We start from the raw sequence: 19481 nt of genomic DNA, 5'->3' as shown, positions 1-19481 counted from the left end.
TGCAAACTTGCACTATTGTTTGCAAATTTCACTGTGGTGGTGGTGTTTTATTTATACATTCATATACAAATATATAGCCTTTTTTCCAGTGTAAAATAGCAATAGCAATGCACAGAAAAAAACAACAAAAAAAAAAAAGCAGAGCATTCACAAAAAAGGAGGAAATTTCATATACATTGACACATTGGTTACATGATATTGGCATATGGTATAGTGGTACAGTTATCCTGTTAGACCATTAACAATTCACTTTAATTTTTCAATCAGACTTATATATAACTCATATTTATATCTTTGTACAATGTTTAGTGTGGTCAATTATTTGGGTTTACTTTGTATAGCTGTATTGTCCTTGTTTTAGGGACTGTTCTCTACTTCTCAGAGGAGGTGGTGGCTGGGGTAAGACTTTTCTTTTTCATACTCCTTGAAGCTACAAATACTGTTCCTTGAGTCTCTATGAATCACTTGGAGAAAACGCAGGACCCTCCCTCCACCATAAATCAGTTGTTTTAATTTTAAAAATTTACCTTCTGATGTTTGGAAGTTAAAAGTTGAGGACAATATCCTACAGTTTAAAAAAAAAAAAAAAAAAAAAGTCTTGGTTTTTGATACTGTTGTGGTGCATGCTGGTCAGTTAGTGCAAATGGGTTATTTTGGTAAATTTTTAAATGTGACTTTTTCAAATTTATTTATTTTTAATTGTCCTCAAAGCTACAAATATTTTCCCATGAGCCGCTCTGAATGACTGGGAGAAAATGCAAGACACTCCCTCCACCATAAAAAGTCGTTCGGTCTTTCTTGGGAAATTTTAAAATGAGATGAGTAGAATAAAGTGATTTGATAAATATCACTATTTTAAGCTTAGATTTGTTTTTTTTGTTTTTTTGTTTTTTGTTACGTTTTTGTTCGTTGTCCTTGTACATAATGTGTTCAAAACCTGTCGGAAATTTGAAAATAACAATAATTTCTGCTTTTACAGTTTGTTGCTGTGAGAAATGGTATAATTTGTCAATATTTTTTAAAGAAAACAAGTCACTCCCCAGTGCTTAAAAAATAGCTGACATGCCTCCCTCATTCTGCACCACCCCCTACCCCCTGTCAAGTAACGAACAGTCCCTTAGTCAGGTTTATGTTTATTTCTGTGTATGTACATTAAATCCCATCTGTGTGTAACTACACATACTTTGCTATAAAGGCAGATTCAGATTCTAAATTTACTGCTTTTCATCACTAATATTATCACTGTTGAAGTATTGGTGAAGTACTTAAGTAGCAAAGCAGCAGTTAGCCAGCATCGCATTATGAATATGTGTGTTGATGGTATTTAAAAAAAGAAGATAATATCGGAACCGGACGAGTAACGGACGAATAACGGCGTCTGTACTTGAATCACTTGTGGGGCACTTGGAGAAATTTTACTCTCCAGCGTTTTTATCCTCGACCAAATCGTGGCCATCCTCATGCCGGTCGTTGTAGTTTTTCTGTGTTCCTCGCTACATTTTCCCCAGTTGGACGTGATACACCTACTGGACTACATTTCCCTGCGTGCCCCGCGGCCCCGCCTCCTCCCTCCACTCCCTCCGCCTTCCCTCCCACTCCACTGGGCCGCGAGGAAGTCGCAAGATGGCTGATGTCGCTTGGAAGTAATGTTCCCCTCTGCAACATGAAGCCGTGAGTGAAGAAGAAAGCGAGGGAGGCACCATCGGGCTTTTATTTTTATTTTCTTTTAGTTACTTTTCTTTTATTTCGTCAAACATCCATCTCATTCCGCGTCGTGTCCGCCCCGGACTTGTCTTCGGGAGTTGACGCGTCAAATCACGCCGGGGACCCTGCCAGCAGCTAACAGCTAGCCACACAGTTAGCAAATGTTAGTACAGCTAGCCAGTCAGCCAGGCACACAGCTTGTTTAATTGATATTCTGACACCTGCGACCCAGCAAGCTACCGGTTCAAATGTGCTGAAATCCGCCGGAGGTAGTGCAGAATAAGTGTCAAATATTTTAGCTGACAGATAAGAAAAATAACGATTTTGCAAGCTGCTCGGTGTAACATCATGTCCGCGAACTGGCCATCCAGCCTGTGGGTTGCTAACTAATGCGCAGTATTGCATCTGTTTCATGTGCACAAACCTGCAGGACAGTTATTTTATCGGCATTTTTCAACAATATCCACCACCTTGCTGCATTTCCGTTATTAGCTGCCAACTACATGTTCGATGCTGGTTGTGTTAAAGCCAAATTATGGGAGCAGGAAATGTGTTGAACTTTTTCTGGTTGTAGGTAGCTACACTGGCCTTGCTGGCATCTCACCAAAAATCCACAGGGATGGACACTAAACTGAGCACCCACGACCAAAACTGAGAAATTGGCATCTCGATATCTCGGAATAAGTAACGATAGTTGACACACGTGTACAGCAGTGCATGGTGACTCATCTCACTAGTCTGGGCGACACACAAGTTGTTTTGCAGGGTTAACTAAACTACAGTTAGTCACTACACCGGAGACCAGTTAGCTTGCCTAAAGTGCACAGCTAGCTTCGGTCTCGCCCCACATCACATTACAAACACGGCGTACAGAACGTATTCAGAGCCCGCTCCCGGCCAGACACACAGGCTCAACAACACCGTCATGGGAGTGCAGGGTTTTCAAGAGTATTTAGAGAAGCGGTGTCCCGGGGCCGCAGTCCCGGTGGACCTCCTGAAGCTTGCCCGTACCGCGGCCCGCCAGCCCCCTCACCACCATCACCCACACCACCACCCACATCACCCCGGGCCCATGCCTCCCCCGCCCCCGCCTGCCAGGATCCTAATCGACGCTGACTCCGGCCTGCAGCGCCTCTACGGCGGCTACCAGACGGACTGGGTGTGCGGGGGCGAGTGGAACGCCATGCTGGGCTACCTGGCCGCCCTGTCACAGGCCTGCCTGTACCAGGGTGGCCTGGAGCTGGTCGTGGTTTTCAACGGCACACTGGGGAAGGAGCGCTGGCCCGAGTGGGCGCGGCGAGCTCAGGGCCAGCGACAGACGGCGCAGCTGATAGTCAACCACGTCGGCAGCAAGGCCACCCCGCCTCCCCGGGCATGGTTCCTGCCCCCGGCCTGCCTCAGCCACTGCGTCCGACTCGCCATGTTCCGCTTCCGAGTGCGGGTGAGCAATGAGTGATCATGGTCGTGTGAAGTTGTTTTATTGTGGTCATATGGCGTGCTGTTCATTTAACACTTGCCCTTTCTTGTTGCACGCCCATTTAGCAGCTTACATCATACAGCGCCGTTTTAACTCCTTCCAGTTGGGGAACAAGTGCAACTACCAGCTCTAACCACTGAGATGAAGGCAATCTGGAAATATGTTGTTTAGTGTTAATCATCAATACAAAGCTCATCTGTCAAACGCTCTGTTTTGCATAGTCTGTTTTCAGCCATGGATTTCTATGTGATGCCTGTAGCTGGCCTGCTCTGCTCTCATGCATGTATTTGTGTTGCTCTACTGGGAGGAGAAATGCATCCAGTGCGTATATGAACCAGCGGCTGCTCGCTAAACCAGTCTGTGCATTAGAGCAGCATGTATTGCACAACATGACCTAGTGTAGCCTATATATTACATAACATGAACTCATTGAACCTTTCATACATTGTTGAACAACTGCTGAGTGGATAGACTATTTATAGGTCCCCACTGCCTGACAGTGGTACATTTGTGCATTTCAGTTGGTTGTTGATTGAGAATATTGAAATATAAATATGTTTTTTGTGTGTACTCTATCCACCTCACTCTACTATTATGGGGCAAAGAATAACTTAACATGATGTTTTCGAAAGAGGAAACATGACTCATAACGTTGTGTTCTAGGCCTGCCATTAATGCACTAACCTGCTGATTGCATCTCATGATTCGCTCCTGTCAACTTCACCTGGCTGCTTCTTTTTTTTTGCTTTTGAGCTACCTTCCCATCTGCTTGCATGCTAGTATTAAAAACACAGTGCCACAGTGTATCATGAGAGGATAGAGAATAGAAAAATCCCACCCACATCACAGCACAACACATTCTGATGCTCCTTGTGTGTGTACAGCATCATTACTCACAGCTCCCATGTGTACTGTCTTGTTTTTTCCTGCCCGTATTCAGAGAAACAGGCCTATTTCTACAGCTTCAAGTGTCTCACATCTGTTTAAGTTCCATCTTCTACTTAAGTCGTGGCTGTTCTGTGCAGCTGTGGTGCCCTTCTAAGCTTTATATGTGCTGCATGAAAGTTTAGTCTTTGTAATTATTGCACATAAATTAATTTGATTATTAACATTGGCTATTAGTTCCAGTTTTATGATTGGTGAGTGACATGAGAAATATTAGGCAATTTGAACAAGTCATGAAACAGTTTCCTCGTAATCAGCCTCGCTATCACTGCCCCATATTACATTCATTTGAAGACAGAGATTTGATTACCGGCTCATTAAATACATTTTTAATGAAGTAACTGAGTGTAATTATTTAGTTTTCACACTGATTAACACTGACATTGTTTAACAAGATTAACACAACAATTCTGGCATAATCGTGAAGCTCTCCAGCTCGCTCTCTGGCAGAACCATGCACCTCACCCACCAATTGGGTTCTGCATGAGTGTGCTCTGAAGCAATTATGTCGCCCTAGGTCCAAGTATTTGCATCCTCGTCAGTGATTTAGCGCTGATTGGTGCAGCACAAATTTTCCACACATGTATTTTTGCAAGGGCTGTGGAGCTTTAGTGTTTTGTTGATTTACAAAGTGTGGGCACCACTGGCCGTCTGTGACCTCCATCCTTGACATAAATGTAATTTATTGCAGTGGCTGCTTGCATGGTAGCTGATCAGTTATACAGATGCCTGTGTTCTGGATGCTCTTTCACGGTCTTGGTTAAATTTCACAGAAACAGGCAGCTACTCCAGGGCTGCAACTAATGATTTGTTTAATTTTGATCCTCAATTTTCTAGATTAGTTTATTAGTAGTGTACTCCGAAATGTCTGGAATGCCGTGATATTTAATGTACATCAGAATAAAGCTGCAAATCCTCACAATGGAGAAGCTGGAACTGGGTAAAGTTTAGCATTTTTGCTTAAGAAATGACTTAAAGGATTATCAAATTAGTTGCAGGTTCATTTTCTGTTGATAAATGAATGAATCAAAAAGACTCAGCTCAAAACTACCTTATTTGAAATATGACAACAAAATCTGACGCCACATTCGCACTACTACCCTTGGGGATTTAAAATGAAAAAGATCTCTGTACGCACAAGTGTTGTAGCACTGTTTCAGAAGTAATCTTTGTCCATATTAACATGCCTGAAAACCAAGCGGCAGCCTCAGGGGCTGAGAAATGAAGCCAAAAACTGTGGTTCTTTGAATGGCCACTTGAGGCTGACTCCAGGAGCCAGTCAATCCCCATAGACCCACATGTTAAATGCTCAGCTTTACAGCAGATATAAACATGTTTATAGCCTGGTACAAAAAACGGTTTTGGTCTCTGTTGCTAATTTCAAATCTGGTTACTGTAGAGGGGGTGAATTTTTTTCATAACTCACCCGTTTACATTTTATTAAGGCTTAAAGTTACGTCTAATAAAGGATGGGCAGCTTTGAGTGCCCTTGGCTGCTCGGTCAGATCCACCCCTCATTCCTCCACAAGGCCAGCTCCTCCCTCAAATATGGTCACTTCTGGCTTCAAAAAAATAATATGGCAATGGGCAAAATGCTGATCTCAGCTTCAAAACAGGAGTCCAAATACCATTGGGTGACGTCATAGTAGCTACATCCATTGTTTCTACATCTATGCTGAAATCACACATCACATGACCATTCACAGACACTGGGCATGCACGTGCTGATGTAAACAGGAAGCAGATTGTCTGCTCAGAGGTTGGTTGCTTAGTTACAGAACATACTACAGAGATGGTGAAAAGTAAGACCAGAGATTTCTTGGCTTGGACCAATGATAAGGCGGAACTGTTACTGAAAGTTTCACACGAGCATAAGGTGGTCAACACAGCGGAAAACGAATTGGGAGTTGTTGCAAAGCAAAGTCGGCGACATATCAGAGAGGCATCAGGAGAATTATCCATCGCCTGAGGAAGCCATGTACCCAGCCATGAAGGATAAAATCACAAAAGCTGTGTAGACTTAGCTATATGTTTTAACTCAACATGTATGATTGATAAGACCCAATCAGGAAGTGAACGTAGGTGTCCGAAAATATCTCTGTTTTCTCCCGTCCAGACAACAATACAACCCCAGAGTTGTCGAACTAAAACGGGGTCAGCAGAGTTTTCAAAGGTCTCTGTTTTAAGACTTTCAAATTTCCACAGTAGTGTGGACCTTAGGTGTAAATCTAGTAATAGTTGCATTTTAAAACGAAAAACCTATTAGTGTGGATGTAAATCCGACACATGGCCAACCAGGTTACTCGTAGTGGGATGTCAACAGTTTAAACTCCGTTCAGAATTTGTGTTTGTATAAAACAGCAGACTGAGTTTATCCACTCTGCATCTACAGGTTGTACAGACTTTGGAGGACCACCACCAGGAAGTGCTGTCTCTCTACAGGGACTTTGGATTTGCCGGCCTGATTGCTCAGGATTCTGAGTTCGCCCTCTGCAACGTACCCGCCTACTTCTCGTCGCATGCGCTCAAACTGAGCTGGAACGGCAAGAACCTGACCACACACCAGTACCTGCTGTCTGAGGCTGCCAGGCAGCTCGGGCTGAAGACACAGCACCTGCCCTGCTTCGCTGCTCTGCTGGGTAAGGAGCGGCTCACTCGCACATACCTCAGCGTACTACACACACAAATACACAATCACGTAGCCCACATTTCTCTCGCCAGAACACACACCCCTGCTTGTGTGTTGTATTTTTGGCTCCCCTCGTTGTCTGTCGTCCTCGTTCATTGACGCAGCAAACATTTGAAAGAGTTTCTGTCTCGCAGGAAATCATATTCTGCCTGATGAGGACCTGGCTGCCTTCCACTGGAGTCTGCTGGGACCAGAACACCCACTAGCTTCTCTCAAGGTACCATATTATTTCTTAGTCCTCTGCAAACCACAGCTCACTCGTTAAGAGAATAATAGCTCCATTAATCACGTAATAGCACTGTAATTAGTAAAACAGTGATGTGCGCCCTGATTTACCTCAAATGCCTGACTTGAGGCTTGCTTTTATTTCTAATTTTCGATGTTATCAGTTTTAGAGAAAAGTATTTCAGTTTTCTGATCTTCTCTCATTTACTCTGAGGTCACATCTACACTGATACACTCTTTTAAAACAGTGTTTTAAGAAGGAAATGATCTCCGGTCACACAAGCATTCTAGCACTGTTTTAGAAATAATCATCGTCCATACTAACGCCTGAAAACATGTATCACATGACCGTTCACGTACACTGGGCATGTGCATGCTGGTGTAAATAGGAAGCAGATTCTACTCTGCTGTTTGTTGCTTTGTCACGGAAAATACTGCGGAGAGGGTGAAAAGTAAGACCAAAGATTTCTTTGCCTGAACCAACGAAGAGATGGAACTTTTAATGAAAGTAACACACGGGTATAAGACTGTCAAGGTGACAGAAAACAGATTGGAAGTCGTTGCAAGCTATGGTGATGGGAAATGAGTACCCACACAAGGAGGATAAAATCACAAAAGCTACTATAATGTTTTGGCTTGACACGTCGTGACTTATAGGACCCAATCGGGTTTTCAAACTCGAACAGGGTCAGCAGCCTATTCAAAGGTCTCCATTTCAACGTTCCAAAGCTCCTCCGAGTGTGGACTCCAGCCGTAAACATGGCAATAGTTATGCATTTTTAAACAAATACGTATCGGTGCAGATGTAGCTAAATGCTGCTCTCTTATAATAAAACCCTTTCACTGGTTCAGGGTCATCATGCTCTCCCATCAATAGAAGGATTTTATTGTGAAGCATTTGCTGCAGTTTTATTTTAATAACATCGGAAAAAAAACATAGAATTGATAGAAATGACGAGAATGAGTGGATCAGTGAAAGGAAGAAAAGATTTTTAATGAAAGGGAGAAATAATATCCAGACAGTCACACTCCAGAAGAAAGACGTAGTTGAAATGTTTGTCTTGAAAACATCTTATCTCTTTTCCAAAAACTGTCTGTAAGCATGAAAGTATGTCAACTGTATGAACTTTGGACTCATTTCTAATGTTATTTAAACTATTTCAAATGTGGTGCAGACAGATTTTCATGGTCACTGTGTACAAAAACTGACAAAGGCTGGCTTTTTTTTCTTGTGGTCATTGTGTAAGTGTGATAACAGACTTGGAGGTGGTGTTATGTGAAAACAATGGACTGTGCAGAGAGAATACCACTTCACTGCTTGGCTTTGCATTCGTCACTAGTTCACCTGTCAGTTTCATATATCTGGACACCTTGTTGTGTGTTACTGCTCACCAGTCTGAAACCCTGTTTGCAAGGAACTAGTATTACCAGGAGACCTCATGTGATTTAAAACTTACACCCCCCCGTATCTGTGTGTTTTGTGCGGCTCATTTGCACAAGATAAGCAGTCTTTATTTTCCTCGAATTTACTGATATTATCCTCTGGATATGATGCACACAGTCATTTGTTACCCCACTCTACACGACACAAACACACTGCACACCACCACTGGCGATGATGTACGGTGTAAACCTCATTTTTCTTTAATTTACAAAAGTGTTGGTAAACAAGCAGAACTGCCGCACATTTTCACACATCATCCATCTTGTCACGATTTTGCTCTCCTGATGGATTTGAGCTTGCTCCTTCTGAGAACGTGTCTCTATGCTCCGTAGCAAGATGAACATCCTGCACCCAAAATGCTGTCAAAACTTTCAGTTGTAATTGCCAACACAGCCTCCATAGTTCTTGACTGTGAAAGAGTCAGAAAAGAGGCACGGAGAAAACAAAACATAAATATACCGAGATCACAGAGACATCAATTTGCACAGGACTTTTGTTTGGTGAAATATGGTAGGTATTTTGTGGTGGAATTGTTATGTGACAAATAATGGAGATGGCAGATTGACATGGAATAAAGATCATAGACGACCTCCGCAGTTAGTACAAATTACTGAGCCAAATTACATTGTGGCTGCTGATCTTCATGAATATGAGTATTTTAATTTTGAGTTTTGTTCCATTGATGCACAGATAATGACTAAAGGCCTCGTAACTGTTAACTGATGAAGTAAATGTTTAACTCTATGAGCCAGACAAGAGCAAAATCAGATGTAGCTTATTTAGAGTGACAGCCTGAAGTGAAGAAATCTTCTGAATGTTCCTCTCCAATTTTTATTTATGTGGCTGGGAGACATGGTTAACCAAATCTAACTCACTGTTGAGAACTGAACAATATTTTAACAGAGTCTGCAGGTCCTTGAATAATCGAATGGCTGCATTTTTCTAAACAATGAAAAACTCGTCACATCTCTCGCTGCGTCCAGGAGCTGTCTGACTCCCTCTTCCTTTCCTCGCTGTACTTGTACAACTGAAATTGCATCGACTAACTACTATTAGACTAGCGGCAGAATGTCACCAGCAGAAACACTGGGTGTTGTTGCCAGTTCAGTGTAGAGGATTGTAATGTTAATTACAGCCTCAGTAATATCTCCTGCCTTGTGTTTGACACAGCTCTGCTCTCTCACCAGAGCCGGTCTCTTGGCTTGTCGGTGGCACAGCAGCCTACAATTTAAATAACAATAACCCCAAAAAAGGATGTGACCAAATCGTGTTCTGGTGTGATCAGCTGAGATAAAAGTTAGTATGGAGCCCTGTGATGTTACAAATCTTTGAAGCTACCACTGGACCCAATACTGTCTTTTTAGGCTGCTTTCACACCTGCCCTGTTTGTTTCAGTTAAATCAAACACAAGTTTGTTTGTCCCCTCAGTGCGGTTAGTTTGGGCAGCTGTGAACACAGCAATCACACTCAGGTGCGCACCGAAACAAAACAGAGACCACTTCTTCAAGAGGGTCTCAGTCTGGTTACAAACAAACTCTGGTGCGGTTCGTTTGTGGTGAGAACGTGTTCTGACCTGGATCTGAGTGCGGTTCGTTTGTGGTGAGAACGTGTTCTGACCTGGATCTGAAGCAACTGCAGTCACATGACACATTGTTTGGGTTAAACATGAGCATGTTACAGTCCTGGAGGATTATTAATGTGCACCTCCTCCTGTACTGCCTTAATATGCACATTCAGCACATCCAATGCATCAAAACATTGTTTTCTAGTTGGAGCCGCGCCTCGTTTTCAAACTGTATGGTTTGACTAAAATGAACAATGACAGCAATATAGTCCACGATGAGCAGCGCTAAAATCAACCTGCGTAGTTGTCCCTCCATTGTGACATTAGAAAGTGTCACATTTATCTTGCAAGTGTACTCTTCTTCAACGTTTGCTTTACTTCCTGGATTTTTCCCACATGGAAATTCTGACCAGTCAAGAGCAGCTTTCTCACACAAGGCATTTGATCTGGTCCTCTTGTAAATGCTGCCGTGAGAACACGAACCAACTCTAGGCAATTATACAACTTTGAGACAAAATTAGCCAACTCTAGGCAATTATACAACTTTGAGACAAAATTAGTCCCTGATTCAGACCAAAGGAGACAACTCTAGGTCTGACAGCATCCTTACTTCATACTTGAACTTAGCTGTTGGCAAAATGTAAAAGAACCTACCTCACTCTAATAACCATATTCCTACATAAAACATGCGTCGGCATGGTACCACATATATACTACTTAACTTTATACCTACCTGCAGTGCCTGAGTTAGAAAAAATCAGTCTCAAATTTGTTTAAAATGTTATTTGTGTCTAATACCTGTAGACACCCTGTCTCAACATTTTAGTTTGTTTCGTTTAAAGGTCTTATTTTAATTCTGACATTAAACATTTGTTTATCAGTCAAAAAATAGCTCTCAGCCATCCATACTGTTATCATCTTTATTGATGGAACAAAGCCATAATCTATAAAAGACCATCAGTCTGTAACTTGAGTGACTATCAGCATTAGGACCTATCAGTACATTGGTTCAGTCCTAATGCCTTTTCAAATCTACATAACTTCCTGTCCTGCCCTTTTAACTGTGGCTGAACTGATAAGCTGTGTAGTATCACAGCAGAACAATAAGTTCTAATACGTGTTTGTTTACTTCCGTTAAACACGTAAAACACAGTCAAATGTCTTCATGCTGCTCTCTCACAGTGTCACTCCCCACCCACCCAGGTATATGTGGATTAAAACTTTGTCCTGGTTCTGTCTCAGGTGCGAGCCCACCAGTTGGTGCTGCCGCCCTGTGAGGTGGTGATCAAGGCCGTCTCGGAGTACGTCTCCTCCATCAAAGACCTGGGAAACCTCGACGCCATCGCCAGAGATGTCTTCAAACAGTCACAGGTGGGTCGTGTGTCTCTTGTTGATGATTATCAATGATAATTTTGTCAGTTACTTTATTGGGTTTTTATTGAATCAATTGAAGTAGATTTACATATTCCATGTCTGACAGCACATGCCAGGCTGTTGCTGATAGTTAAATAGGTCATCACTGTTGACACAAGACCCTGAGTCAGCGTCTGCACTTCCTCACACATCAGTGTTAAACCAAGATTACCTAGTTTCAGTTCATCAGAAGAAGCTGCTGCAACATTTACAGTGTTAATTACACATGAAAGACAAATCAGAAAATTTAGTGTTAAAATTAAGTGTAAGTTTGATCTCCAGATATGTTAAGTATGTTTGTGACTGGGCAAGACGGGTTGGAGTTCTGTAACGTTTTATCAAACACATATCACTGTCGAATCATTATTTATGGCGTGGGGCGGGGATCTCGACACCTCGTGATTTGATTATGATTCAGAGGGCGACTTGACTAATAAGCCACAAGAGGTCGTGGTTTAAAGTAATGTTAGAGCATCTAAAGCCCAGTTCAGAACAGAGATTTGTGACGAGACGAGTGGAAACAGGCAGCTACTTGCAACAGGCTGTTTGGCAATGTTCTAAAAACCTGCCGGTCTAATATCCAATGTAGTTCTATGGTCACGGCAGTGTTAACGCGGTGCTGCTGTTGAGCTATGCTGCTCTGTCTCATCTGTCCATGGCTGTCGGTGTCCTCTTTTCAGTCGGCGATGTTATCTGTTATAAATGTGTTGTTAACTGTGCGAGGTGTGCGTAGAGTGTGGCGTGACAGCGTGTGACGTCTCTCAATTCCATGAGTCTTGCAGTTAATGCATGAGTTAGCAGCTATNCTATGCTGCTCTGTCTCATCTGTCCATGGCTGTCGGTGTCCTCTTTTCAGTCAGCGATGTTATCTGTTATAAATGTGTTAACTGTGCGAGGTGTGCGTAGAGTGTGGCGTGACAGCGTGTGACGTATCTCAATTCCATGAGTCTTGCAGTTAATGCATGAGTTAGCAGCTATACCAGGTTACATGCACCGGTGCATGTAGAGAATCACCTGCATAGCTCACGTAATGTGTTCTGCTGTGGATATGCACGTGGTAACTTAAATTCCATCATCAGTTGGAGACACTAGTCTGGTGATACTCCTCCACTTTGACTGATACTCAACCACTAACAAGAATTATCAAGGCAGTTGTAGCTCAGATGTAGAACAGGTTGTCCACTGATCGGCAGATTGGCGTATTGGCAGGTTGAAGTATCCTCGGGCAAGATCCTGAACCCCAAATTGCTCCTGATGGCTGTTCCATTGGTGTGTGAATGTGTGTGAATAGTTACTGAGTAGCAGGTGGCACCTTGTATGGTAGCCTCGGCCACCGGTCAGTGAATGTGTGAATGTGATATGTCATATAAAAGTTAATTGAGTGGTCAGAAGACTAAAAAAGCACCATACAAGTGCAGTCCATTTACCATTTAGTGATGTGCAGAACAGCTCTGACGTCATTGCATCTGCTGATACGCACAAATCCATCTGAATTAATTATTTTCTCAACTTCAAAAAAGCCCACACCCCTGTGGACATTTCACTTGCTGTAGGTTTTGTTGCTTTTTAAATGTGTTGTATTGATGTAGGAGTGAGTCAGTCCCACATACACCGTCCTGCTGCCCCAAATACTAGCGCACCTCCCGCAGAGCACCAAATGTGGATTAATCTGCCGCTGCAATACATTATACAGCGTTTACTCCTGTTTGAGTAACATTTTCTAAAATTAAAAAGGAAACTACTCCATAGGGATGAATAGATTGGTGACTGAGGCCCAGAGTAACACGTTAAAAAAGAGAATTGGCATCCTTATCCTTTCAGAAATCTAAAATGAAGCCAGTTATTAAATCCCATCATTACTCATCCTGTACTTATTAATGCCACCTGTGTTCAGACTCGTGTTTACGCCAGGTCACATTGGGAAACACATGTTGACCAGTGAACATCAATGACTTGCTCCATGACCAGTTTCTTCCAGGTCCCTGCTTTGGAATAACTCAGCAGCAGATTTTCACCGTCATCATCCCAGCGTGTCGACATAATGTTTGATTTCTTCCCCTCCAGTCTCGTATGGAGGACAAGGTGGAGCGATTCAAGAAAGCTGTGGAGTATTTCTCAGCTGCCTCCAAACCTCGATCGCCCAACATGGGGCCCTCCTCTTTCATCTGTGAGTAGTAGTGAAGTTCAGACAACAGAAGCAATCATTTTGCCTGACTAAATCTATATATGTGAGAAGAAAATGTCCATTAACATGCTTTTTTATCTGCTCAGTACCTGGGTTTGGTTTTGGGGGACCACCTGGCCACATGGGACCTATGCAGCCTGGAAAGAATCAGGTAGATTTCTTAGCTTGGTAATCCTTTGTCCTCTTTGATGTGTGTGTAATTTGTTCTCTGCTCTCTACATGAATCTACACGTAGCGGAGTGGATTAAGCTTTTTGCTCTTTGAAATCCCTTTGTGGCATGTGCTCATTTAGGGGGGAAAAGCTGGCTGAGAGGAGGAGGAGGAGGAGGAGGAGGGCGCAGTCCTTGCCACCGTAAATCCTCTCACCAGCCTTGATTAGATGCTTCTGGTGTGATCTGACATAAAATAGGACAGTATTAGTTCACGTCCCTGAAAGGACATCTCCTCCTTCCTCCCCTCTGCTCCTTCTTTTCTTCCCCTTTTCAATCCATTTTCTTCTGCTCCTCACCTCTCTGTCCAATCGCAGTTCCCTCCTCCCCAGGTTCCGGGGTTAAAGCCACCCTATCAAAATGCTCCATATGGACCTGGCTCCACCCCTCTGTTCCAGAATCCACCGCCACCGTCCCAAGACTGCAACGATGCGTTGACGGGCAAGATGGGCTTCTCTGATTGGTCGGCTCCATATGATTCCACTCAGGGGGGAAACCGATTACCCAATCATCACACCGCCACTCAGTCTGGTCCCTCTCCGTCTCCCTCATCGTCATCAGATGGAGATGAACCCAACGACAGCAACGCAAAGTAAGACACAGAGAAGTCAGGTTTAGGGCTGCATTTACACCAAATCATTTATTTCAGTGATTAGCCACTGAGTGCTGTGACCGTGTGGGAATGTCACTTGTCGTCATTGTGTTCCCTGTGCTGCTAGTATGGCGGGTCCTACGAGTAACTGACCGTCAGCAACAACAGACCAAAAAGAAACACATTTACTTAGTTACACAGTGACTATCCAGGATGTAAGGGCTGTCAAACGGTGGGTTTTAAACGTTCTGTATGTGACTTCTGGAGCATTAAAATAGCAGCTAACCACTCTTTGCTAGGTAAAGGTATGGTGGAGTGATGGCGTCCTGAGCAGAGAACAAAGTCACGCTACCTCTGTGTGTTGTAGTCTGAGTGTCTCTCTGGTTTGTTGTGTTAAGCCGGTCCAGCCATGCGTTTGTGTTTATCCTAACTAGCTTATCAGTGCTGCTTTGTACTGCGCTCGCACAGATGTTACCGTTGTTACGTTGTACTGTCTGTTTAGTGCTGTTTATGGAGTTAGCAGTGATAGCCTGTGGTGCAGCCACCTCCATGTTGAGAAGCTTGTGCAGAAAACTTCAACGCTCTGAATTTTGTCATTTAGTCTCCTGCATGTTTATAATATTAATGTAATTATTAAATGATGTATATTGGTTGAAGGTGTGAGAAAGAATAGTGTCAGTAACATTGTTAACACTGTGCTACATTACAGAGAAATACAAACCGTACTAATGAACCTTCATTAATATAGGCCTATATTTTATCTACAAGTGCACGTCACACACTGAGCGAGCCGCCTGTTAATGACGCTGTGGGCTAATGGGCATGTAGCTACCTCCATGTTTCAGATGATACGTCATGTTTGTAGTCGACCAATGAAGATGAGTTTACATATCACCTTGGGTTCGTCCTTCACCTTCTCAAAATGATCCCACACTTTGGATTTCCTGCCCGACATGTTATTAACTAGCCTGTGGAATAACCGCAGGTACCAGCCCTGGAAACTAGGGGTCGTACACATGCTGCATTTTTAACCACCTGGAAACGCGAGGTCGGGCGCTGGGCGCTACTCTACTGCCTTTTTTGTGCCAGCTTTCAAGGGCTTGAGGGCAGGTTGCATCGTATAGCCTACTTACCTGAAGTCCTGAGTGCAGAGCTGATCTTCTTCCAGGCGCTGTTTATAAGTGTGTAGGCCTATTGTCTGTGGGACAGATGTAAAGCTCTGGGTAGCCCTGCACTAACATGATCAACTTTTGTGTGTGTGTGTGTTTATCAGACTGAATATTTACAGAAGAAGGGAAAGATATCTATCGGCTGTGATTGGTTTGTAACGTGACTCCTGTCTGACTGCTGAGCGTGGACACTTCCTGTGTCTGTCCTTTAAAATTAAAGTCCCCTCATGGTCCAGTCATATAGGTTTTGATTTATTTTGACAAGGCGCAGCTCCTGATAGAGTTTCACATTGTTGTTTTTTTCTGTGACTAAGGGACCAATGAAATCTTGCCGACATATGACCTTTCTGATCGACTGATATTAGGTCGACTGTTAGGGAGCAGCCCTTCCTCTCCACATTCAGATGAATGGGACGACTTGTGTTTTTGCTGCGACGCCTGATTTGGTTTGAATTCGGCTTCACACTATCATGGCTTTTGCTCCCTTATTATATTTAGGTGAAAAGGAGAATTTGGGGATTTTAATTACAGCAAAGCCCTTTACATAACACATGTTTTGACTAAACACAAGGAAAGATTAGCTTTCACGGCAGCTTACATTTCACAACACTAATGACCATAAGGAAATAAAGAATGTGCTGATTAAAAGTTAAATGACTTTTAAAAAGCACTCACAGGTTTGTGGTGATTGACTGTTTACTCGTCCTATTTTTGAAAGTCCAATAAACAGTGACTTTTTATATGTTTTGTCCATAACTCAAATATATTCATGTTATAGAGGAGTAAAGAAACCATTCACATTTCAAAAGCTGCAATCAGAGAATATAGACCTTGTTTTTTCCTTAAAAATCCACCAAAACAATTCTAAAATTAATTGGAGATTAATTTCATAGTTGACAACTACTCAAGTCATCGATTAAATGTTGCAGCTCCACATTTGATATGAACTTCCCATACTGTAACATTATATGACAGAGAATAGGGAAAAGCATAATGGATCCACTTGAATTGGGTTCATAACAAGTTAATCAGGTTATCCCTAAAGCCACTTAGATATCACATGAGCCCTTCCTACAATGCAGTGCATCCATAGCAGCTCTATATCACACAGACTTGTTGACTGGCTGACTTTTTGTCAACAAGCTTACAGTGTAAAATGGCCTAGGTGCAGCTTAGACAGGCAGGGATTACAGATACTGAGGAGGAGGAGGAGGAGGAAGATCGAGAATCAGAGACATGAGATTTTTGTCCCTTCACATGTTTTGCTGACCTATAGTGCTCTAGAAAATAAAGTTTAAAAATCTGACTAGGAACACCTTGGACTTGTGGAGTGTGTTAAGTTTCTGCTATCGTCCTTTTTCCAGTGATCATCGAACACACATGTTTCATCGGTTCAGTGTGTTTGAGGAAATGCTTCCTTTGCAGAAACTGATGTTGTATAAACACACACATGATGAATGACTAAACACTCTCATGAACCCTTTTCTCGCAGCCATTTGACGGACAAGCCCTCTCGGTGGGAGGATCCTGCTGGAAGGGGGGGCTCGGCCTCTGGAGACGGTTCCCAGGGCAACGGGAGCGGGTCAAACATTCCGTCACTGTTGTCTATGGCGACGCGGAGTCACATGGACATAACCACACCCCCTCTGCCTCAGGTGTGTGTCCATGAGAGATTTTAAAAACATATTTCCAGACCAGATAACACAGTGTTAAGTTGTGTTGAAAAGTTTTGTCACCATGTTTCCTGTTTTTGTTTTTTGCAGGTCAGTGCTGAGGTTCTTCGTGTAGCTGAGCACAGACACCGAAGAGGACTGATGTACCCCCAGATTTACCACATATTGACCAAGGTAAACAGTTTTCCTTATGTAGGTGTCTTGTGTTCATATTTGTCTCCTCAAGCATGTATTCTTCCTCTGAAAGGCCCCTAAGTCATCTGATCGAGTTAAACAGCGGTTATAAAAATTGACAGTGGAGGTAATATTTCAACCACGTCAGAGCCTCCCTGTAATCTCTTTGTCCTTACTCCTCCCTCCACCCACCGCACCCCGCAGGGAGAGATGAAGATGCCAGTGTGTATAGAGGATGAGTGTAACTCTGAGCTGCCTCCTGCCTCTCTGCTGTTCCGTGCTGCCAGACAGTATGCCTACGGCGTCCTCTTCAGTCTGGCTGAAACTCACCGCCGCCTGGAGAGGCTCGCTCTTCGCAAGAGGGCTCCCCTGGAAGGTAGGTCCTGGGACAGTGGAGTAGGTAGATGAGAGGTGTGCGGGGGACAGAAGTGTATGTGGACTGTACGTATACTCACATTTAATCTTAGATTTGATTCTAGGAACCCAGCCAGAGGTTAAAGATATCTACAGATCTACAGTACAGAGATAACACTCACTATACAGATTCTTTTTCCCGTTAGTCGGGGGTGGATTAGAATGATGGAACCTTGAATCAGGTTGGTTGTTTCCTACTGCCTAACTGAACTCTGAAACAGTGTCCTCAGGGCAGCCAGTTTCAGTTGTGTTTCTGTTACTGTGGCTCAGGAGGTAGAGCGGGTCCTCCACGCATAAATTGGGCTGCTTTCCTTGTCCCAGTACACAAACACAGGAGGGGAATTTACTGATGGAAGTATGTCCGACTCTGTTACGATAGGTGGAGATATGCCCCCTTTCAGGTTGTTAGAATTGGATATTTTTCTGGTTGACCTGTTACGTCACAGACCAAACAATACACAAACAAGTTAGCTACAGTTAGGTAGCGGCAAACTGGTACCATGGTGGACAACTTGTCTCTGCGACATTTCAAATGCATGGCTGTGGATGTAGATTTCATCATGTTGTTACCGGCTTCCTCCTCTGTTAGGCATTCATTGCTTTCAACTTCCAGGTCAAATCCCGGGCGGATACTGTGGAGCATGCGCTGAGGGCCTGAGGGTCTGATTGACTGCATACTTGCAGGAGTATTTGGGTTCTAGTCGTATTATCTGGGTTCGATTTTCTCTAATGTAGTGTAAACGTACTGAGTGGCGTTGGTCGGGTACCATGGAGGAAAATTGTGTAGTTACTGCAAAGACTGTGTAAGTTTGTGTTGGCATATTGCTGGAGTTGATCACCATCTGCATCTCCATCTACACTTTTCCAGGATTTGAGTCATTTGTCTCTGCGACTAGAAACTCAGGGTTGATCAGGTTAGACCAGTGCAGGGTTTCCAGGGTCATGGAAAACCTGGAAAAGTCATGGAATTTTACAATCACATTTTCCAAAATCATTTTATTTGTGTAATGAAATTTTCCGTGAATAATATCCATGTGGTTGGAACCATGTGGTGGTTCGGGCATCTGATTAGGATCTTCCTGGGTGCCTCCCACTGGAGGTGTTTCAGGAACGTCCCACTGGTAGGAGGCCCCAGCGCAGACCCAGAACACGCTGGGGGGATTACATATCTCATCTGGCCTGGGAATGCCTCGGGGTCCTCCAGGAGGAGCTGGAAAGCGTTGCTGGGGAGAGGGACGTGTGGGGTGCTTTGCTCGGCCTGCTGCCCCTGCCACCCCGCCCCGGATAGGTGGATGAAAATGGATAGATGGATGAAATATCCATGTAATGTAACATAATGACAAACTTAGTTTCTGTTGCTATCGGTGCACCGTAGCTGTGTGTGATGTTTTGTTTTCCATTAACCCTATGGGCCCGAACGATGCATAGTGCTTCCAAATTCACACCTGTTCTTCTCTATTGATTTTCTCCGCGACCGTGCGTCATAGCGATAATCCACGCATATCACGTGAAACAGCAGAATCATAGCTTTCTGACAAGACCAAGCACTTGTTGGTAGTCCAATGTTTTCACAGCGAAAAAAAATGATAAAATTACGCTAAAAT

General features: G+C 43.4%; 1 protein-coding gene across 1 annotated transcript in view; it reads left to right on the top strand.

Annotated features, from left to right (window-relative positions):
• Positions 1 to 1605: 1605 nt before the first annotated feature.
• The window catches only part of fam120c (family with sequence similarity 120C), a 30155-nt gene continuing 12279 nt past the window's right edge, over positions 1606 to 19481 (top strand). Inside the window, exons 1-10 of the mRNA XM_050064432.1 lie at positions 1606 to 3145; positions 6519 to 6765; positions 6950 to 7032; positions 11291 to 11419; positions 13526 to 13628; positions 13733 to 13797; positions 14173 to 14447; positions 17109 to 17271; positions 17380 to 17463; positions 17668 to 17839. Of these exons, the coding sequence (XP_049920389.1) occupies positions 2630 to 3145; positions 6519 to 6765; positions 6950 to 7032; positions 11291 to 11419; positions 13526 to 13628; positions 13733 to 13797; positions 14173 to 14447; positions 17109 to 17271; positions 17380 to 17463; positions 17668 to 17839 (1837 nt within the window). The 5' untranslated portion in view covers positions 1606 to 2629. The remainder of the gene's footprint in view (positions 3146 to 6518; positions 6766 to 6949; positions 7033 to 11290; positions 11420 to 13525; positions 13629 to 13732; positions 13798 to 14172; positions 14448 to 17108; positions 17272 to 17379; positions 17464 to 17667; positions 17840 to 19481) is intronic.

Source organism: Epinephelus moara, chromosome 16, assembly GCF_006386435.1.
Source record: "Epinephelus moara isolate mb chromosome 16, YSFRI_EMoa_1.0, whole genome shotgun sequence".
NCBI lineage: Eukaryota > Metazoa > Chordata > Actinopteri > Perciformes > Serranidae > Epinephelus > Epinephelus moara.
Note: the sequence above shows the minus strand (reverse complement) of the source record. Positions and strands in the feature narration are given on the sequence as shown.